The sequence below is a fragment of the Oscarella lobularis genome, chromosome 8, assembly GCF_947507565.1.
Source record: "Oscarella lobularis chromosome 8, ooOscLobu1.1, whole genome shotgun sequence".
Taxonomy (NCBI): Eukaryota; Metazoa; Porifera; class Homoscleromorpha; order Homosclerophorida; family Oscarellidae; genus Oscarella; species Oscarella lobularis.
In genome coordinates this window covers 2,065,941-2,088,320 of record NC_089182.1, presented here as the reverse complement: position 1 = coordinate 2,088,320, position 22,380 = coordinate 2,065,941, and the positions used below count along the sequence as shown (strand labels likewise).

General features: G+C 46.8%; 2 protein-coding genes, 1 long non-coding RNA gene and 1 pseudogene across 3 annotated transcripts; 1 reads left to right on the top strand and 3 right to left on the bottom strand.

The window, feature by feature from the left end:
• Nucleotides 1-39: 39 nt before the first annotated feature.
• LOC136189815 (receptor-type tyrosine-protein phosphatase F-like) lies at nt 40-10,564 on the bottom strand. The gene is made up of 40 exons (XM_065977834.1): nt 10,375-10,564; nt 9,851-10,315; nt 9,383-9,799; nt 8,884-9,330; nt 8,563-8,832; nt 8,235-8,513; nt 7,891-8,181; nt 7,554-7,841; nt 7,222-7,503; nt 6,871-7,170; nt 6,540-6,821; nt 6,221-6,487; nt 5,870-6,163; nt 5,509-5,817; nt 5,147-5,455; nt 4,791-5,093; nt 4,511-4,737; nt 4,390-4,456; nt 4,224-4,330; nt 3,960-4,173; nt 3,805-3,907; nt 3,462-3,754; nt 3,303-3,408; nt 3,180-3,247; nt 2,834-3,130; nt 2,684-2,784; nt 2,539-2,626; nt 2,403-2,479; nt 2,219-2,353; nt 2,036-2,158; nt 1,817-1,983; nt 1,632-1,767; nt 1,425-1,574; nt 1,273-1,372; nt 1,147-1,226; nt 962-1,096; nt 781-906; nt 564-712; nt 377-512; nt 40-323 (listed from the first exon to the last, which is right to left on the bottom strand). The coding sequence occupies exons 1-40, from the start codon at nt 10,502-10,504 to the stop codon at nt 243-245; spliced, it is 8,199 nt and encodes a 2,732-aa protein (XP_065833906.1). The 5' UTR covers nt 10,505-10,564; the 3' UTR covers nt 40-242.
• A 111-nt stretch (nt 10,565-10,675) lies between these two features.
• LOC136189825 (A disintegrin and metalloproteinase with thrombospondin motifs 15-like) lies at nt 10,676-16,281 on the bottom strand. Its single transcript, XM_065977849.1, has 25 exons — nt 16,150-16,281; nt 15,837-16,096; nt 15,666-15,780; nt 15,330-15,493; nt 15,020-15,103; nt 14,842-14,963; nt 14,743-14,783; nt 14,561-14,666; nt 14,309-14,455; nt 14,079-14,256; nt 13,932-14,024; nt 13,733-13,881; nt 13,501-13,679; nt 13,125-13,252; nt 12,946-13,063; nt 12,802-12,891; nt 12,583-12,749; nt 12,404-12,530; nt 12,225-12,351; nt 11,983-12,169; nt 11,762-11,926; nt 11,536-11,706; nt 11,302-11,478; nt 11,083-11,247; nt 10,676-11,034 (listed from the first exon to the last, which is right to left on the bottom strand). The coding sequence occupies exons 1-25, from the start codon at nt 16,220-16,222 to the stop codon at nt 10,750-10,752; spliced, it is 3,618 nt and encodes a 1,205-aa protein (XP_065833921.1). The 5' UTR covers nt 16,223-16,281; the 3' UTR covers nt 10,676-10,749.
• LOC136189863 (uncharacterized) lies at nt 15,338-21,509 on the top strand. The gene is made up of 3 exons (XR_010670463.1): nt 15,338-15,520; nt 15,658-21,374; nt 21,432-21,509. It is a non-coding gene; the product is annotated as an uncharacterized lncRNA (long non-coding RNA).
• Nucleotides 16,275-17,337, bottom strand: LOC136189854 (armadillo repeat-containing protein 7-like; annotated as a pseudogene).
• Nucleotides 21,510-22,380: the final 871 nt, after the last annotated feature.

The window sequence follows — 22,380 nt, the reverse complement described above, 5'->3', positions numbered from 1 at the left end:
TACACACGCACGCTTCGCGCACGCTCGGTAAAAAGCACGTGTTATTTATCAGTAATTTACTCTTGCTTTGACGCTGCAACGTACACTTAGCAAGCGACACAAAAATCAACGTTTGAACATAATTTAGCGTGCAAAAAATCCAAAAAAAACGAAAGAAGCGTCAGGTTCAATTACAAAAAAAATGAGATAGCATACCCATACAAAAAACATAATAAAACACAGACACTGTCATGAAAAACACTTCAGAGAGATTTGAAATTGGCATACGTATCGAACGAATCCAAAAATTCTAGAGCAGTGTTGTACAAAAACTTGTAGTGTTCCTAAAATTCCGCGTGCCAGTTGAAAGTTTACATAAACATCGACATGCTCTTACCAAAGACGAAACGCAGTCAGGATGGTGAAGACGCAACGCTTTGACGACTTGGAAAATGTCGACGATCTGTTCAGCTTTCAGTCGTTCGAGCATATTGCTCACAGCACAGAAAATTGTCGATCTTCCAACAGCATTGCTAAAGAGAACACGATTGAAAGCACTTCTTTTAATTAATCAATAAACTGACTTGCACATGACGGCAATTTGATGGTTTCCAGCTTTTTGTTGGCCTTTCTCCAACTGACTAAACATGTCAATCAAAGAAGCGGAATTCTTGGGCAATCTTCCTTCTGCCCATGTCGTGTAATGATACTGGATGATCAAACGAGGATCCTCCTACAGTTGCAAAATGCCCAATGAATCAGGCGCCGAATAACAATATAATAAATGTTTCATAATCTCACCTTTCCATTGGTCAGTTTTAGTTTTCTCACACCGTAATCTCCAAACATCGTTTCGTCTTCGAGCGTAACAGAGTAGTCGTCGTAGGTCGCCGTTCCTTTCGTTGGCCAATATCTCACGCTCATTTCCTGTAAGGGAAAGGCGACTGAGACTAGTAATCACAATCCGAAAGCAGCTGTATACTTTTCCATTCTCCTGCAGTCCAGTCAGCATGACGATAGTGCTACAGTGCTGTTCCCAAACCATGCGCCAAAAATCGGACACCGTCGACTCGAGGGGGCCTTGTGTGACCACGTACGGAGCTCGACGTCGGTATCCCTAAGAAAAGATTGGCTCTCGCGAAGACACAGTTACATTGAACTTCTTACATCAGCAAAGTAGGCGTTGATATACGTGTAATTGGCCGGGCGACCTGCCTTCGGTTTCAGATAGAGACGTGACATGTCGGCTACAAAAAGGTAAGATTTGAAGACACAGTTGGTTTTGGAACTCACGTGGAACGTATTCTGCGTAGCGATTCTTCACAGCACACTGAGGATCCCTGCCACCTCGGAAAGAGAAGCTGCTCTTAGGCGGACTCACTTTGGCGAGAAGCTAAACGGAAAATACAAGCACTAACCAAGACGATTGCGCACGTCACGTTCACCTCGAACTGCTTCTGAATTCCTGTCTTGTTTGCAGCTGCGTCAATTTTTTCCAATTGGCGCGAGTAGGCTCGTAGGTTGTGCGCCTGAACGTCCGTATCGCCGCACAGTACGTACTCAAGAACAGCGTCGTGGCAGAAAACGTACTGAGCCTACGCCAGCCAAATAATTACCCTGAGGAAAAGATAAATAATTCATTTGTTTTTTACCTCCGCTTGAACCATGGTCGGTCTCCCGTCGCGGAATTCGTTGACAAGGTTGAAAATGTCAATTGAATTCTCTTTTTTCAGCCTCTGAAGGGAATAATCGATCACGAGAAACGTTCCGGTGCGTCCAACTCCAGCACTAAAATTGAAAATAAGCGATTTCTTCAAAAACTGCGGTTCTATTGTACCTGCAGTGAACCAGCATGGGGCCCTTCTTTTTCACTTTTTCGTGGTGAGAGCGAACTCTCTTTACGAAATTCAGCAACGCGGTAGCATAGGCTGGCACACCGTGGTCTGGCCAGCCTGTGAAATGGAACTGTGTAGTGGAATGAGTCGAAACAGAGCCGTCAGGGTTCTAGTCACAACCGAGATATTAGAAAATAATTCAAGTCACTATTTCTGGCTACGTGTTGGCTCATATCAAGAAGCCTGACGGTGCATTCAGAAAGAATTATTTCTTGACGCAACTTGATGTCGTAGCTACCAAATGCTTTTCGACCAGAGTCAGGCCAGTACTTTTCGCATTTGCTCTAGAATTGTACAAGACAAGTATTGAAAAAAGATATAACCATATAAATAGTATGTCTCACTTTTCCCTTTTCCTCAAGATTGGTCACCATCACCATGGTGGGAACTTTCTCCTGCCACACCATGCGCCAGAAATCGTTCACAGTCTTTTCGTTGGGACCTTGTGCAGCAATATAGCCCTTAGGGCGCTGATACGCCTGCGGACAGAAGGTGAGCTCAGGTCAACAAATCTCTAGAGAGACTAACATTCAAGAAAGAGGCATTGATGTAGTCGGACCCTGGCACGCCATCCAGTGGTTTAAGAGCAACACGACAGTGGTCATCTAGATACAAAAATCTCTCTGGTAACACATCTATTTTCAAATTGTTTCTTCCTTCTTACAGGGAACAATGTTTCCATAACGATTCTTTCCTTTGTTGACCTCCTTCTTGGAAAAAGCAAAAGGATGCTTTTCTGCCTTATCAAGTTGCTAGGATACAATCATAAAGTAACATCTCAAATCATTTTCATTCGAAGCCTGTCTTACAGGATATTCCAGCGAAAATCCGCGATTGTTATCTGCATGAAGCTCTCCAACGTAGCTCTCAAAGCGATCACGAGGAATGCCATCATTCCCAAACGCAGTGTCTAGAAGAAAGAGTTCGACTGAACGTTCGTGCATGCATATGTTTTTTACTGGCGTAGACAGTGTCAATTCTCAAAGTGACTTGCCCATATGAAGATCCCGCCTTGCTCTTTGCCGAGCACTTGTAAAGGCCAGCGTCCGACGCTTGCACGTCGTCGATCTGAAGTGACCCGGAATCGAGTATTTTCACGCGAGGATTATCACCGGGAAGCTCGCAGCCGTTGAAACGCCAAGAAACGAGCGGAACAGGCTTTCCCGAGACTTCCACTTCCAAGATAGCTCGTTCTCCTGGTGCACTCGAGAAGTCTTTCTTTGTCACCGCAATAGTAGGCTTCAACGAATCCAGCACTGCAAATCGATCGTAAGATATAAAAGCGGCACAGGACTATTGACATACCTTCAACTTCGCCCTCTTCTTTGCCTGTGTATTGAACCGCATAAGTTTCTTGTCTCTTCGTATGTTTTCTATATAAGAGAACAGGAATCTAAGAGTACGTACATCATGCGGTTCCCGGCGCACCTTCTCAGCGCAACGACGACGACGATAATGACAATAATAATCAAAAGAACGACGCCAGCAACAACGCCAATAATCAGTCCTAGACTCGTAGGTTCCTTTTCCGTAGCTACTCCCAGAAACCAATCAGAGATTACAATGCCGTTATAAGAATAAACCTACCAATATTTGCAGGCTCACTGACTGTTACTAGAGAGCTGTCAGATAAGCTGTAGACCCGCAGGGCGTACTGGTAAGTCGCGCCAGGCTTCAGAGCACCATTGACAAAACCGCCGTATGTCTTTCCGTCTCCCAAGGTGAATTCATTCGGCAATTCAGCGCGAGACTCGAAACGTGCTGCCACGTAGATACTACCAAGAGCTGATGTTGGGGAATAAGCATCGTTTTCTTTATAGGATTGGAAGTTGACGGTGGCGGTAGGATTTGCAACTGATGCAACAAGCAGATCGATTCGACTTTCCAAAACAAGAGTTATAATAATAATTGAAATTGGAATATGATTTACCCAACGGCTCCATTTCTTTCCGACGGCTTTTCTAAAACAATCACGGCCGTCGTTTCCGTTGCTCTGTCCGGACTAGCTGACGGTACAGCAAACGTTGGAGGTTCTACAAAAAAATAAGGCATGAGTGTGGTCAGCTTCTTTGGTATGAAGAATACCAGCTATTGCCGTCTTTTGATTTACAGTTGTACTCCTGTCTCCCTCGCCTTTGCTGGTGCTTGCTGCAATTGAGAACGTCCATTCCGTGTCAGCCACCAAATTGACAACAGTGTAACTGGTCACTGGTCCTTCAGTTGTTTGACTCGAGTCTTCATTTACAGATCCGTCTTCGTCGCCTTGTCCTTTGTATGACTTTTGACCTTTGTAGTAAATCTGCCAGAAAATTTATGTTAAGAAAGAAAATCGTTGTTTAATTAAACTACCTTGTAATCGGTGATAATTCCACGAGGGATTGAAGGCGCCAACCACTGTAGCTTCACGCTTGTTGCGTCCATGCTTACAACAGTAAGATTCAAGGGAGCACTCGGCTCTGGAGAAAAAGAAAATGAGAATGCAGAGTGAGATACGCAAAATTACAAAAGAACGCACTTCCTTCGTCTGTTCTTGCCTCCACAGGATCGCTGGGTGGGCCGTTCTTGACGGTGAAAGCCTGAACCTGAATGAGCGGCATCAAAGCGTTCTTTCATAACAGAGAATTCTATTCGCAAACCTGAATCGTGTAGAAAGTGTACGAATCCAAATTGTCAAGAGTTTCGCTTCTTTTGCTTCGGCCGACTTCCTTCGTCAAACTTGTGCCGCCAGCGTCTTTTTTTCCATAAAATATGGAATAGTTTCTGATGATTCCGTTCGCTTCTGCTGGCTCCTCCCACAGGACAGTCAGCATTGAAGAGAGATCCACAACCGTTTCTCCTCGCACGTTTAGAGGCGCAGTAGGAGCTAGTCAATAAAAGTTCAATTTGACGCTACGTCAATCAAAGGTTTGTGCTTACCGTCTTCCTCGGTAGTAACTGATACAACGTTACTCGGTGAACTTATTAGATCTTCACCATTCAATGTATTGACAGCCAACACGTAAAGATCATAGCGAGTAAACTTTGCCAATCCTAATATCGTTCCAGACGTCGCTATCCCGCTAAACGGCTTATGTTGGGAGGCTCTTCCCGATCCCTTATTTTCGTAATAGACTCGGTAATTTTGAATGACTCCGCGTGGCTCTGACGGCGAATCCCACTTGACAGATACAGAAGTTGAACTCTGAACAGTAACAACGAAGCTGCGAGGAGACGTTGGCACTAAACAAAGCATATTTCATTTTAACAAGGTAATTCAAGAGACGAATGCAAACCTCCTGTCGCTGTTCTAATGATCTTTGGCGTCGTTGTACCCTCTGCGGGGCCCTGAGCATTAGACGCGACAATTCGAATTGCATATTCGGTAAACGCTTTTAGACCAGAAAGAGTTGCTGTTTTCATGCCTTCATCAACAATACGGTAAACGTTGTAATCGGTATCAGGAGAGCTGGAAAGTTTGTAGCTGATTGTGTAGTTGAGTATAGGACTGTTTCCATTGTATGGTGCTGTCCAAGCAATTGTAATACTAGAGTCTGTTTTTGCTGATCCCGTTACTTCAGCCGGATCAATTCTTGATGGTGGTCCTAAAGAAAAAATTCGTCGTATTCAATAATCTAATTAGGAAAACCAATTTCACCTTGTACAGCAAGGGCCGAATAGCTTGAATCGACATGACCAGCAACATTAGAAGCGCGACAGAAATATTTTCCAGAATCAGACGTCTTTGATTTTGAAACAACCAAAGTCGCTTTTCCATTCGTCACAGTAATCTGGTGATCAGCATCCGCTGAAACGTTGTCAGTCATTGCAGATGAATCTAATGACTTTTTGTAGAAGTCAACAGTAGGAACGGGATTTCCCATTGCGGTGCAAGTCAACGTGAACGACTCTCCAGTACGAACGGTTCGATTGAGGCCGTCCAAGTCAACAGAAAACGACGGCAGATCTAAAGAAGATTCTTACTTAGCAAGCGTTAAGAGTTTTATTATGTACCGTACAGTAAACGTCAATGTGAGCTGCACTTGAGATCACTTGCTTGGCACCGTCAGTGCGGCATCGATAATATCCAGAGTTTGATCTGTGTATTGCTGAAAACGTCAGATTGATAGAGATAGAGCGCTCCGTTTTTTGAGATCGAAAACCAAGAGAAACAGTTGTATAGGACTTGTCATCATTTGATTGCTCCCATATAATATTATGTGGAGGATATCCAACGACTTTACATGACAGCTGTGCTGAATTTCCTTCAATGGGATTTCCACCTTGGGGATTCAAATTAAAAAAATTGCCAACTAATCAGAAAAGACTAAAATATTAGTGAACACAATACACTACTTTACTTTTCTTACTAGTAATGATAGCCGGGTTAGACAATCCAAAACATGAATAATTTCCTCCGTCATTTTCATTAACAGCATTGATTGTATACGTACTGGTAACATCTGTGGGCTTATTAGGTACACCAACTGGAGAACTTGACGATTGACTGACGCCGTCTTTGCTCCACTGAATAGGAGAAGATACCGGCGGATAGGATGATATCACGCACGTAAGCGAAAGCGCTCCTCCATAAACTACTTCTTGACTCTGTGGATCCGTAGTCACTCTTGGGTCAACTAAACGAAAATGTCTATATTTCCTTTTAATTAAAAGAATAGCAACACTTACAATTCAATGTCATGTTAATTGATTCACCGTTTCCAGCGCTGTTCGTGGAACTGCACGTATACACTCCTCCATCCTTTAGCGCCTCCACCGTCATCCGGGTGAGAGTACTGGTACGATTGACACCTCCTGCCGCTGAGACAGAAATGCCTTTAGTCACAGGCTGTCCTCGAAATGTCCAAGTGATCGTTGGCAAAGGATAGCCTATAGCAAGACAAGTCAGAATTTCGGATTGCCCCCATGTTCCGGTTCGAGCAAATGATTTTGTGACAATCATAGGTTTTACTAAAGACAAAATCTTTGTTTCTCTTCAACTAACACTGCAAGCAAATACCTTCCACAGCCACTAAAGACGTTTTCGTTGTTTTAAGGTTTCCAGGCGCAGTGTTCATCACAGTGCATTCATATAAACCCGCTTGATCAATATCACTTTCCATCAGCGTGACTGAGCTCGTTTTCTCTCGCTTAGAGTAATCTGTACTGTCTTTGCCTGCTAACTGCTTTACTTGACTTCCAAGTGTCTTTTTCCATGTAATAGAAGGTATAGGATATCCCGTGCCACTGCAAGTCAGTGTCTTCGTTTTTCCTGCTTCTAATATTGTTGGTTGTGGTGGAACAGATATCACACAAGTGACTAGAAAAAAAGTAGTTAGAAAAGACTCATCTGTCTTTTGATCTAACTCACTTCCTATTTCAGCGTAAGATACAATGCTGACAGAGCCCATCATTGCAACACAAGTGTAGTTACCTCCCTCTTTAACTGTTATTTTTTGAATAGAATAGCTCACTTTCCACGAATTCCCTAGATTTGGAGTCGGTTGAGTCAGAGATGCCTTCACTTTTCCATCCAGTATCAATTGTCCACTAGTTGGGCGAGGATTGGCTGTAAATGTACACTCCAATGGAGGACTTGGCTTGTTACCAGGATGAAACGATCGAGACTTAAACAAAGTAATACCACCAAGAACTAAACACAAAAATTACAAAGTATTCTATATGACCCCACAAGTCTTTTACTTCCGACAATCGCTTTGGATGAAGATACAGCGTCTTGATGACCGGGAGTAGGCCCAGCCTTACAGTAGTAATTCGCTGAACCGTCACTCAGCTGAACGTTCATCAGAGTCAGTGAACTGGTCGTCACTCCATTAGCAGTAGACGTAGAAACCCCGTTACTTATGTTTGTGCTGTCTTTGTACCATTCAATGACCTTAGCTGAAGCTCCTGTTGCTTCACAAGAGAGACTCAGCGTATCTCCCACCTTTCCATACTTATTCTGGGGATCTGATGTAAACGTAGCATCCACTGAAAAGAAAATAAACGTGTAAAAATAAAGAAGTCAACATAATCTTACCAGTGACAGTGAGAGTGAACATCGACGTGCTTGATCCTGCTTCACAAGTATAAACGCTTCCATTTTGACTCAAAGATACCGCTCCTAACGTCAAATTTCTTCCGCTACGATATGATAAGCCTCCTACGCTGTATTCATTAGAGGTTAGAGAACTGGAAACAGTGCTTCCTTTAAGCGTCCAGTTCAAGGAAGGCTTAGGATATCCTTCAGCTTCACACACAACTGGATCCACAGTACTACCTGATACAACAGACCTCGTTGACGGAACTACTTTGGTGACTTTTGGACGTACTAATAAAACAATGAAAATAGATACATCGTAGACCACGCCATTACAGGCTTACCTGATATAATAGCTTGAGCAGAGGCATCATTTCCTATTCCATTGCTTGCTGTGCACTTGAACGTTCCACCGCCATCTGCCCCCTTTTGATTCGTCACGTCAATGATTCTCGTTGCTATGCCAGACTCTACTGTAGGATTTTTTGCGGTAAATGAACTTCCTGTTGGAGATGTCCACGTGATTGTTGGGACTGGATATCCGCTTCCGGAACAAGTCAACGTTGTGTCTTGCCCATGGTTGACAGTCTTGTCCATCGGCGACGTAGTAATCATCGGAAAGACTAAATCGCAACTGCAAATCTAAAAACACCTACGTACCCTAGATAGTACCTGATACTGTGATTTCTTTTGTAGCGTTAGAAGTTCTTCCATTGTATGCAATGCAACTGTATTTGCCCCCTCTGCTTCCTTGCACATCAATTGTGCTAGTGACAGTCACTCCAGTCTGAGTGTGAGTAGCTGCACTAACAATCTGTCCGTCTGGCCCAGTCCATTCTATACTCGGAGTAGGACACCCAGTTGAACTACACGTCAACTTTGCCATGCCAGAAGCGCTTATTGACATATCATTGCTTGCTCCAGATGAAACAGGATCCGACCCTTTGTACAACAAAAATTACTTCTGTTTTTAAAAAACTATTGTAGATCTACCTGCGCAGTCAAAAATCTGAACTTCACACAATGATAACGATGATGTTGCTTTGCTTGATGCTACAATGTAGACGTACTTTCCAATCGGCCTACTGGCGCATGTCATGTTAATAGTTGATACGCTTCCTGGCGATGGATTGACCCATTGTGATCCACACATCACATTGTCTTTGCCTGAATTCGTCGTCTTGTTTCCTACGTAGACACTGAATCCGTTCATTTCACTCAATGCTGTGCTGTCTGGCAATGGAGTGATTACAACCAGTCCAATTGCTTTTGCTTCCGTCGACTGTAAACGCCACCATGTGCCAGGCTGCTGAGCGGAACGATAGCAAGCATTTCCGTCAGTTTGAAAACTGTTATCAATTGCTTTTGACACTAGTGTTGACGTATTTAATTCGCTCAATGCAGTTGCTACTGATGAACTATAAATATCAAGAACACTGCCTGCAAACAGAAGTAAGAAAATAAAGAGTGCTATAAGACAAATAAACCTAACCTTCTATTTGTATTCCCACTTCACACACTTCTAATAATTTTGAAAGGCTGACAGTGGTGGTAATGTCAGTCACAAATGACGAGGGCCTTAGCGTGAACGCACCTGGCAAATGGGTATTAGCACCAGAATTATAGTTGAGGACTCTGGGATTGTCAAGTCCATTATTTGACAGATGACTTCCAGCAAATTGTTCATAGTTTAGTGAAGGATATATATTTATATGCAGCCTGATTGCTTGCACAAAAATTGGCCAAGGAAGACGAACACTTAGTGACTGAAGAGTAGAAGAGTCATTCGTTGACCCACACGTTGAAATGATGTCATCAATAGCACGGCTTGATGGATTACTCGGGTCATCTCCTGGTCGAACAATAACGTACTCTCCTTCATACGTCGCGTAAGTAGGCCCAGAAACGACTACAAAATAAAACGTTAGAAAATCCTATAAGCACAACTTGCAAGTCTTGCCAGCAAAATTGATGAAAACTTCGCATAGTGACAAATATGTTGCTGTGGACGACTTGACAATCACGTGAATATACCGTCCTTCTGTGCCCGTGCACTGGAAGGCTAGTCGAGTTTTGGTACCATCAAATGAACTGATTGCGCCTCCACACCCCGTATGTCCACTAGTGGTGGAGTCACTGACGTCATCTACATAGACCGTAAAGCCATCCATGTCCTCCTTTTTCACGTCTAGCTGATGACTGAGACTGTCGTCTCGAAAGTCAACGTGCACCAAATTAATTGTTTGCTTTTTCCCCAAGTCTAATCTCCACCACGGATTCATTTCCTTTTTAGAAACAAAGCAGTTGGACCACAACCGACTGCTAACTCTGTCGACAGCCCACTGCGGGACAAACTTGATTCCTTCATCCTCGAGCACACTCGACGAAGTCACTGTCGCATTCGAGTAGATGTCAATCAAAGGATCTAAAAGCGTTGTTAGACCACGAAACGCAAGTTCACAAGATGAGGACCACGCCTCTAACCTGCCAACGCCGAGCACACTGCAAAGCAACAGAAAAAGAGAAGCATCGCGCAGAATGAAGGCGAGCGAAGACGAGCGAAAGTGGGCGACGAGACAGCCTCCACGCCCTTCTTAGCGATTGTACTGCGCATGTGTGCGAGCGACAATTTCGGAATGCCCTTTCACTTCGCTCCGCACACGACGTAAAAGTGGATGTCGCTGCGTCGTTAGTTGCTGTTTATATAGTGTACTGTAGCCTCTGGCTTCGCTTCAAACGGTCACGTGACTAGGCATTCCGGTCGAGACGAAAAGAGAAACGCCCCTTTCAATTTCCAATTTATTTTTCTAACACACGGTAGCGTGTATAAAATTAGGCTATAGACTTTATATACTCCGTTCACGAGACTACACGACACGAATGACAGCACTTCCGCCTGAATCCTTCAATAAAGCAAAACTGTCGAGACGACGAAACATAGGTAGCGCAATAGCTATCCTTATCCTCGCACGCATTTGCACTCTTGCCGTTTACGTTCGCGTTCTCGCTCGTCGGGCACGCTGCTTTCTTGCAGCGCTTGGAGTCAACGGGTCTCTTCGAAAGGCAACTCTTTACTTCCCTTCCGTCCGGCAGAACGCACTTCACACTCCTTAGTCGCACTCCAATTCCACACGTAGCAGAACACTAGTAAACGGATTGCAATTGCAAACACTTCCCAAGGGGTTCACTTACGTCCTCCCAGGCTCCAAGTTTCCACGTGCCACACGATTTTCCACGACACGATCTTACTAGAATAGGCCTCCTTCCTTTGCAAACGTTGTCAGGTAGTTTGTTTCCTAGTCCATTTGAGCAGAAAACGTGTCTACTTTTTTCCCCTTTTCCACAGGCGGTATTACACTAAAAATAATGAATGATAAGATTCGATGCCCATTATGCGTAATCTTTCCTTACGGTCGACCATTTGGTTTTTGACCAGTGAGCTCCACTGCAACCTCCATCGACGCGAGAACATCGTCGAGCGTGTAGAGGCCTCTTTACGCCAGCGCAATGGCTCGACGCCACTCTGTCTCTATTTACGCCAACGCATTGAACTGGTCGTGACTGAGTCCCGTCACAAACAGAAGAACACTAGAGACACTCGTCAGAATGCTTAGGTGATGTCTGCACTCTTGTTTCAAAGCAAACCTGTGTCCAGTTGCCTACTTCCCACGCAGCGCACTCTCGTATCAAACATTGGCGAACTGTTTCCGGTTTATTTAACTTGGCACAGGAATCGTCTGACAGCAGCTGGCGAGTGTCGTCATCCAAACATTTCACGGCGCGATTTTGCACTCCACTGCCACAAGACTTTGAACACTAAGCAAAAGCCTCATGTGTTTTGGAACGTCTGCATATAAATCTTCTTGCTTACCTGACCCCAGTCTTCGGTCTGCCAGCGGGGACAAGCGGCCTTGCACGGTCTCACGAGAGCTGGCTTTTCCCTTGCGCTACACGACTCTGTCGAAACAACTCTGCCCGAATTGCTGACACACTGAAGTGTTCTGGATTGAATGGCATCGAAGCAAAATCCAGTACACTAAACATACGAAAGCAGGTTAAATTTTAGAGCCCCTTACTCTCCAGTGTGCTGACCTGTTTCCAAAGTCCCGCTTTCCACGTTGGACATGGGCCCGAGTTGCACTCCATCGACGTGCTGGGCTTCTCCTCGGCACACAAGCTATTCGAAACGCTTTGTTGATTTTGCACGCAGACAACGTTTCGCGTCATCACGCCTCTGCCGCATGACGAAGAGCACGAAGAAAACTTTCCAATAAACCACCTGAAAAGAACGAAATGATAGTATTAGCGTAACTAAAAGCAAAATATTATCTCACTTGGCTGGACATGGAGTATTGCAAGGTTGAGTGCGTGGCTCGAGCTTCGCAAGTCCCGTGCAATTGCCATCGTCTACAGCCTCGCCAGAAGACACCAAGACGCACCGAACTTTTTGAGTCTTGACACCTAAAGTGTACGTTCGTTGATAAGGATTTATGAGCGAATCACGGCTCCCTACCTTGGCATTTTTTTGAGCAAGGAGACCAGGTAGTGTTGTGTTTCCACTGATAATCATCAATCGTGTTCTGCTTCTTCATTACAAATTTATACGAAATTTCAGGCGGATTGAGCACCAAATTGAGAACCTTCTCAATGATAAACATAACACTATGCCCACTGAGTGACCAACTGACTTGCCTTCACTGTCAATTTTTCTGACGTCGGCCCATTGACTTTGATCATCTCCTGCGAGGCACCAGCGCCGGTATAGAGCACTTGAGTCCCGGCCGCCGAAAAGACGCCCTTGTGCATTTGAATATTAAAATTTCCATTAAAAACGTATCCGCCCGCCTCCGTTTGTAAAGCTAGACAAAAAGCAAGCTCGACGCAAAAGAAAGAATTCGTTTTGCTGCTCACCTAAATAGCAACCGTCTCTGTAGCCACTAGACACCTGCTTCACTTCAACCTCAGACGCTCCAGCGGGTATATCCAGCACAGTTACAAATCCTTGCGGCAGTCGATAGTCAGACAAAAGGAATGTTTTCTTTTGCGACTGAGTACCTCTTTGACGGGGTCTCATTTCACCTTCGACCATTTTGCAATTCAAACTATTCCCGCCGCACACGCCGCACCGATCCGTCGTTTTGTTCGACCCGATCACGTTGTCGCAGCCGGCCGCCTATAAAACAGACACCCTTCGTCATCACCGCATCCTGTATCAAAATTTCCGCCGCACTCACGAGACACTGTCCTTGAACGCACCGTCCCAATCCATTGAACCCACAAGGAGTCCCATCAACCACCGTAGACGCACGAACGACCACAATCGATCCTCGACCGCACACCAGTCGACACAAATCCGATTTAGCTAAAAGATAAGCAAAAGAGACGTAACGATAGCGCACAGGAAATCCCTTCCGTCCCACTTCCCTAATGGTATTATGGGAGCTTCGGATATATGAATTAACCGCGCGCACACGTGCATCATAGATATACATACAACGTTTATGTCCTCCCCGTGCACACGTGCACCATGGATTATGTACACAACATGTATCATTCCGAACAAACATCCCACGCCGGCTTCTAATCCAACAAACAGGGAGATCCGCTTACCGGCGCTATGCTTGGCCGTCCAAGTGGCCGTCGCGTCTTTGATCGTCCGATCGCCGTCGCCGTCGAACTCCGCGCACTGGACGTTGCGAAACGACGGCGCGTCGCGCGGACAATTTTTCGTCGCGCACGATTTGTATCGTATCGAATCGCCGTCGCAGTATCGGCCGCCGTTTTGCGGTCTGGGAGAGAGAGGATCGATTTCGCGTTTCGTACGCGCAAGTCTTTGGCATACCTCGGATTGTTGCATTGGCGGCGCGATAACTGAACGCCGCCGCCACACGTGCGCGTGCACGTGTCGTATGAGCTCCACGACGACCAGGCGCCGTCGACGCGCGCTCGAGCGGCGGCGTCGGCGCGCAGGCACTTGCCACCGAAGCAATGCTACGATAACGCATCGAAGAAGAAAATCAAATCGTTCGAAAGATGAATACCTTTTCGTGACCGCACGGGGTGTAGTCAGCCAACGGAACTCCCGTACACGATCGCCCGGGAACGTAGCACTTCAACGAATGGCATCTACTCTCCTTTTCAAAACCGCGCGTTATCGAGATAGCTTGGTCTTTATTTCGTCTACGTACGTGCGTGTGACTTGCGCACGGCTTGGCACGCGATCCGTACAGAAATCGGCACTGGGCGGCGCGCTCGCTCGCGAAAATCTCGCCGGGTAGCACGCCGCGTACGTTTTCACCGCGATGCGTCGACACGTGGTCGTTTTCGACGAGCGGCACGTCGGCGAGACATTCGCCGCGACCGTCGCTGCGAAAAAATAACGTTTGGAGGAGGTGGGGTGGGAGGGGTTTTCGTTTACTCGAGAAATTTGATCAAATAGCGCCGACTGCAATCAGACCAGCGGGCACGATTGCCGTCGCCCCAGGATGTTGAGGAAACGCTCGTCGACATGACGTGATTGGAAGGGGATTGTGAACAGGCGACGTCGTCGTGTTTCATACCCAAACTAAATGAGAGGAAGGGATTGCTCTAAAGACTGGCTGGCTTCCCTAATGGGTATGAGCAGGTGGGGGCCCTCTGGCTTCCCCCTTCTGCAATTTGCAATACTTACAGGTGGCCCAATTCGTGCGCAATAGCAACAGATGAAGCGAAGCCGACGTCCTGTACGACGGCGCAACTTCGTTTCGATTCGCACGCCGATCCAATATTAGCCAAACCTTGTGGTAAAAAGACGCGATAGGAATGATTATTGATTGATTGATTGATTGATAGAGGAACGTCTATTTCTCCTACCGAGTAAATCGCAATCTTGATTTCCATCGCAAATGTCCTTACTGTCGATATATTCAGTTATAGTGACCTCTGCTATATTAAATAGGGACCGCGCTGTACCGTGTCAATAGTATGGCAACGTCGTAATGGTGTCTAGTTCCTCGCTGATAATTAATTCCTCTTTGCCACACGCAGAAGTCGGTCAAGGCGCGATCGGCATTTCGGCTCACCGACAAACCGAGCTAAAAATAAAGACCGCTAATGGCGCCCTCGGAGAGCGCGGGAAGATTTCCCGTACTGTGTCGTCTTGCAATAGAATCAAGCGCGTGAGAACGACGTCGACGAGATCGCTCACCGTCGCGTCGCCGTAGAGACTTGTCACCTAATGTCGAGACGCTCTTATCAGCGAAGAAAAGATTCGAAACACGTTTACGTTTACGTCAAACGAGAGGGGCCCCCCCCAAAAAACACACGCGCACGCGTGCGTAAAAACGCATCAACAAACAACGAGCAGCGCCCGCAAAAACAAAAACAGAGCGATTTCAGCGGCGTAGGAGTCCGTCTCCGTCGGGTGCAAAGCGAATTAGTACATATTAGAGGCCACTTACGACGTTCATAATCGTAAGTAGATACGTCTCTGTGTGATTCCCGTAGAAGTCGACGAGATCGCGATCGGCGACGAGACCCAATTCGACGGTGCCGCGCGTCGCCCGTCGTCCGGCGACGGCGAGGCCCCCGTTGGGCGTCGACAAAACGGTCCGACGACGCCTCGCTGCCGGGCAAATAAACAAAGCCATATGTGAGTCTGAGTCGGGGCGGGGGAGGAAAGCGCGCGCGCGCGAAGGAAAAACGACGGCGAAAACCGCGCGACGGGATATGGCATTTTGCGGCTTCGCCAAATAGGGGGTCGACGGTCAGGTGCGAGTGTTTTTTTAGGGCCTTACAGGGAGCTGCTCTGCGTAAGCGATGAACTTTGTGCACTCCGTCAGAGGCAGTAGTGGCAGATCCGGTCAGAGGACGAATTAGGTATTGGGCGTCGTCTGTGTCCACTACGGCACTCTGCAAATAACGTTGCTGGGGTTATGGAAAGAGCGCACGCTATCGCGCTTCTTTACCAATCCGTCGCAGAGATTGACGGCGGCACGTGCGAACGGATGCGACGATTCGCCAATGAATAGACAAGACGGATCGATCGTTCGCTGACGCGTAACGTCGCCGCGATGCCGCGATTCGACGACGACGCCGGCGGATGCGAGACGATTGACACGACGCAGAGGGACGGTGAGAATAATCGATTCTGATCGATTCTCGCCGAGATCGATCCGATAGGCGAGCGGCGACGCGACGAGTTTCGGTCTCCTCAAACCAATAAAATCTAGAAAAAAAATCGCATTCGAAAAAAATTGTGTAGGCTTAGAAAAATCTGACCAAGCGTCTCGTCGGCGCGAGACGGAGACGAGTGGAAGACAAATAGAACGAAAATGAGCGATAGATGAAGCATGACGATTCCTCAGCTCCGAGAGGACAACTGAGAGGCGTAGTGGGCGAGTCGCGGAATTTCTAGTGCTCGTTTAGACACGCCCACGAATCGATTTGACTGCCATTACTTTGGTCCCCTTCTGTCCCCTAATCCAATCAACCCGACGACTTCTTTCCCCACGCATCGCACGTGATCGTAGCGGACGCACGTGACGAATAGACTCATCGAATTTGCGAACGACGACGTCGGTCAGAAATATCGTCGCCAGATTGCGAAGCCGCGGACTAACCGAGTCGGCGTATCTGAAACGAGGGATGCTCTGAGCGAATTTTCGTTCGCAAATCGAATTATTCTAAAAAACCTGGTCACACATTCGACGACGGAATCGGACTCAATCTGCGATCGGATTGACGGCGACGGCGGCGGTCGTGATGACGTCACGACGGCCAATTGTATCAGAGTTCCTGTAGCGCCGATATGACGGTCTCCTCGTTTGGGATCGAGAGACCGTAGCGTGCGATTCGAACGATGCCGCCGTTTTCGGCGATTCGATCGCGATTTTCGGGATCGACGCTCGCGTTGCAGAGGCCGCCGAGACCGAATTCGACTAGGCGATCGTGCGGCTCGGTTAGGGCGTCGAGAAAGAGGCCGAGAACGTTCAAGCGGCGAAGATGGGGAAAGTTGGACGGATCCACGGATTGTAGAGCACGGATTGATGGATCGTAGGCGAAATTCGCTAGGTTTGCGACGATTTGCTCCGTGTCTTGATAGGGTACACAGTTACGAGCGACTGAAGGTACTGGAGGCGTTCGGACGCGTCGAAACGGCTGCCTTTTCGCTTCCTCGACATTCCATTGGGACTCGAAAACTGGTAAAAAGCCCACCGCGAAGGGCCCCGCGAAGGGGGCACACCAGGGCTCACCTAGCCTCGGTTACCGATCCTTGGAGCTATTATCTCTGCTTGGAGCAGCCAGGAGAGGCACAGTGGCCGCTGGGACACCCTAAAATTTTAGTTACCTTTAGGGAGCTGCTCAATGAGTTCTCCTTGGTTGAAACAGGGATATCTTCTATTATATCCCTGGTTGAAAGACCACGGTTATAGTGAAGGACTATAACCGTAGGACCAGGGATACTACTCTCTGTCCAGCCTGAGTTGGCCGATCAGAAAGTGCCAATAAAATTTCTATCCTTAGGCGTACACGCGCCGTTCTTACCTTGTTCGAAAGCGCAGAACGATGGGAATTGTTGTAGAATATTTTCGCGTTGATATCTACAAGTTTTAGGGGTGCTGCAATATGTTACACGCCCCCTCATTATCATCATTCGGCGGCCAACTCAGGCTGGACAGAGAGTAGACAATAGGGATAAGAAACGCACGCATGGTAGTGTACATTGTGACGCATGATGCGTGACACGGCCACGCCCCCTCACCAGCTTGTTACCTCTGTCAAATAATTATCGATATCTCCAAATCTGAAAGCTGCAGAGCCTTCTAATTTTTTGGCAAGGTTTGGAACTGACTACGAATTAATTTCCCTTTGTCGTTTTTATCAAACGAGGTTGCTTACAACGATTTTGGCCCGTTTCTCTTCAGCGAGCGACTTTGTGCAATTGTTATGATTGTTTGAAAGGATTTCAGATCCCCAAAGTCTATTCGAATATTAGACTATAAACGTCAAAGTGCAACTGTCTTGCCCAAGATCGTCTGTCATTCATAATCACCAGATTAAAGGCAATTTTGCAATTTGCCAATAGAGGTGCTTAGCAGAAAATCGTCTCGATTTTGACGGTTAGAAACCAGTAATGACTTTGGGCAATACAGTTGCACTTTGAGGTATATTGTCAACAATTTGAATGAACTTTGGGGTTCTGAGAACCTCTAGAACGATCGTAACAATTGCACAAAGTCACGGTGATGGGGTGCTGTAAGGAAACGGGTCGAAATCGTCTATAGGACATCATCGTTTTGCTTAAAACGACATTCGGAAATATTACAAAGGCATTTTGCAACCTTGCCAAAATTATTCACTTGCTCTCCAGCTTTTGGATTTCGAGAAATCGGGGAATTACTTAAGAGAGGTCAAAAGGACGTGGAGGGGGCGTGCCGTGTCACTTGAGTTGCGTCACAATAGACAGTACCATGCGTGCGTTTCTTATCCCTATCTTCCCATAATTTACGGAGCTTCGTACGGGGCCTGCGTTTCCAATGCGGGACCTCGCGTTTTCGCCTTCAAATTTCGCCGCCCGACGCCGCCGCGACCGCGCTTCGATCGCGCCGCTGCGCTTCGAACGCCCTTCCGCGCGATCGATTGAACGCGCGATCGTCGGGGCCCCCGCCGCGGATCCTCCTCCGCCGCCGCTTTCCCGGGCCGCCGATCGCGCCGGAATTCCGAACGCGACGTCTCGCGCGGGTTTTCTACCGGTCCGAATCGAGCAATCGCCGCCGTGAAGTCGCGTTTCGCCCCAATTCGAATCGCCTTAGAGTGCGCTATGCATATTTTCTCCGCCGCCATCTTCCTTTGTCTTTCCGTTTTTCCATGGCTTCTTCCGCGCGAAAGCGACCTCGCTGCGAGGTTCCAGCGACTCCTGGTAGAGTGCCCTGCCCTTGCAATACGTGTATCCCTGATGCATGTTTCCCCCCTGAGTTAAGTTTACCGCATAGTGGAATTCGCAGTGTACCATTCCCTGCTTGCAGAGTACGTATCACTGATGCATGTTTTTGTGCAATTGACACTGTACCACTTCCTGCTTGCAGGGTATGTATCCCTGATGCACGTTTTCCCCCTGAGTTTACTGCATACTGTACATAGTGCAATTCACAGTGTACCATTCCCTGCTTGCAGGGTATGTATCCCTGATGCATGTTTTTCGCCTGAGTTTAATACCGCATAGTGCAATTCACAGTGTACCATGCCCTGCTTGCAGGGTATGTATCCCTGATGCATGTTTTCCCCCTGAGTTTACCGCATAGTGCAATTCGCAGGGTACCATGCCCTGCTCGCAGGGTATGTGTCCCTGATGCACGTTTTACCCCTGAGTTTACTGCATACTGTGCGTAGTGCAATTCACAGTGTACCATTCCCTGCTTGCAGGGTATGTATCCCGGATGCATGTTTTCCTCCTGAGTTTACCGCATGGTGCAATTCGCAGTGTACCATGCCCTGCTTGCAGGGTATGTATCCCTGATGCACGTTTTCCCCCTGAGTTTACTGCATACTGTACATAGTGCAATTCACAGTCTACCATTCCCTGCTTGCAGGGTATGTATCCCTGATGCATGTTTTCCTCCTGAGTTTACCGCATGGTGCAATTCGCAGTGTACCATGCCCTGCTTGCAGGGTATGTATCCCTGATGCACGTTTTCCCCCTGAGTTTACTGCATACTGTACATAGTGCAATTCACAGTCTACCATTCCCTGCTTGCAGGGTATGTATCCCTGATGCAGTCTACTATTCCCTGCTTGCAGGGTATGTATCCCTGATGCATGTTTTCCCCCTGAGTTTACCGCATAGTGCAATTCGCAGGGTACCATGCCCTGCTTGCAGGGTATGTGTCCCTGATGCACGTTTTCCCCCTGAGTTTACTGCATACTGTACATCGTGCAATTCACAGTGTACCATTCCCTGCTTGCAGGGTATGTATCCCTGATGCATGTTTTTCGCCTGAGTTTAATACCGCATAGTGCAATTCGCAGTGTACCATGCCCTGCTTGCAGGGTATCTATCCCTGATGCACGTTTTCCCCCTCAGTTTACTGCATACTGTACATAGTGCAATTCACAGTCTACCATTCCCTGCTTGCAGGGTATGTATTCCTGATGCATGTTTTTCGCCTGAGTTTAATGCTGCATAGTGCAATTAGCAGTGTACCATGCCCTGCTTCCGGGTATGTATCCCTGATTCGTGTTTTCCCCCTGAGTTTACAGCATATTGCAGTTCACTTGCGTGGCAGCTTTAAATGATGGGAAGATAAACGATGTGCCGATTTTGAAAAGACAAAATCGTTAAACTCATCTTTGCTGCGAAATAGAATTAGGTTAATTTGCCCGGTTGCGGCTCTTGGACAAGGACCGGTCTATTCACAGCTGCAAAGCGGCTCCGGTCTATTAGTAGCGCTGGAAACGAGAGAGGTTATTTCGCATCTTAAGTAGGCTGGACCATGTGCAACAGCTAAACGCGCGACTACTGCGCAGATTGATCTGAGCAGTGAATTGACCGACGCGACTACTGCTGCTGCTGTTTCTTCTGCTGCTGCATGCAGCGATTAGCCCGGTTGGAGCAGCTGTGAATAGATCGTGACCGTCTGCTTCTGCTGCGATGGGACCGCGCGATTGGGTAGAGGAGCGGTTTACTTATATGCCGAGGCCCGCTACTGAAGCTTTTTTAGTGGGCAAGGACTATCATGTACAGCAGTTACGAATGACTTACGACCGGATTCAGCGCAGCTGCAAATTACCAAGGATCGGCTGCTGTACATGGACCCGACCGATTACCGAATGTCCAAATAGATGACAAAATAGTTACGATATGTTAATCGGGCGCCTCCAAACAAACCAAGTTGGTTTACAGCGTAGGAAATGACCAGAGTATACAGCCTGAGATTTCTCCTTGAATAGCTTTTGCGGCTGTAAATGAGCTTCGACAAGAAACTGCAGCTGTATTCCAATAAGCTAACGCGGGTAAAAAAGCCGTAGCTAGCCCACGTAGGTCGAATTGCAGCGGCGCTTAAGAGACCCGATTCGTGCATTAGAGATATAGCGTTAGAGATATATAGCAGAATAGAGTCGTAACGGTCGCAGAAAAACCGGCCTATCAGCGAGCGGCACTGCGGGTTGACAACACGCTGTAAAATGCCGTTAGAATATTGCAAGAAACGGCCGAATAAGCATAATTTCATATGCGCTCATGTCTGAATACAAACGCCTAAACAACCCGTTCGATGAACGGGTAAATCAGCTAGTTATCTAGTATGACCGGATAAGGACAGGTAGCCTCTGACCCTCCCCGCGCGCGCTACTTGCCCTGAACGGCCAGGACCAACTTTCACTGCGCATGTGCGAGTCGCTAGGTGGCTTCGCGGTATTTTTTCTCGCTTTCTTTCCACAGAGACAGCATCATTTGATGTTCGAAACGCGTTCTTGCATTGCGGAAAGTTGATCTGCTGTCGAAGAAGGTCAGAAGTTAGCTTGTTTTGTCTCTAAAAATTTTTCTCAGACGCTAGCTTACTTAGGGTGACTAAAGTGTTTTGAAACGGAGGGAGCATACAGTTAGCAAGGAGGGTAGCTAGTTTAAGAGATTATAATACGCGTTTCTGTTGTAATAAGTAAGATCAATAAAATGATAATAGTTATAATAATAAGTGTAGTATTCACTAGTTGAGATTCTTCTTGTGAGCCTTATTAATGTACGTTGGTCTTACGCCAGCTGGAACTAAAATTTTCAGTTTATTGGATAGGTGTTCCAGAAATTCGTTTGATATGTAGTAGTCACTTTCTTCGTCTACTATCCGTTCTTCATCTTCTTCTTGTTCTTCTTGGCCCGCCGTCTCCTCGACGTCGGCATCACCATCGTTTAGCCCCTTGTTGGCGTCTTTTGATAAGCTCTTATTAAACTGATTTGCCATTTTTGTTATGCTTTTTAGCAGAAATGGCTTGCAGATCATGCACTCATTGTCTTGGAGGCATTTGATGTGGAAGGAATGTCCGCAGCTCAGCAGAACAGCGCTTTCTTTGTCATCCGTCACCAAGCAGTCGTCGTGATCGCATTTGTACTCGAACGATGGTGGTACTGGACTCGAGAAGCCCAACGGGAGTGCTCGTTCATCGAAAGTGGATTCAAACGTTGGAATGGTATAAACCTATAAAATCCAAATGAAGAGAGAGAGGAGATACACATATTTACTCACCCTTTTTTTATTCTTTTCTTGCATATTGCATTCGCCGCTGTTTCTGTAAATATTCTCAAACACCTTGACAAGAAACTCGGCTGTTTTTCCAGCAAGGTGAGAAACGTTCTGTCCGGAGTGATGCTTTTTTGAAGGATTTAAAAAGTTTGATATGAAATCCGAGTTAAATTTTCTGGCAGACAGAACCTTTGCAATTTCACTTATTTGCTCACCAGACGACCACGATGGACACTGCCTTCTTAGCAGGGAGTGAAAGATCTCTACTTTTTTCTCC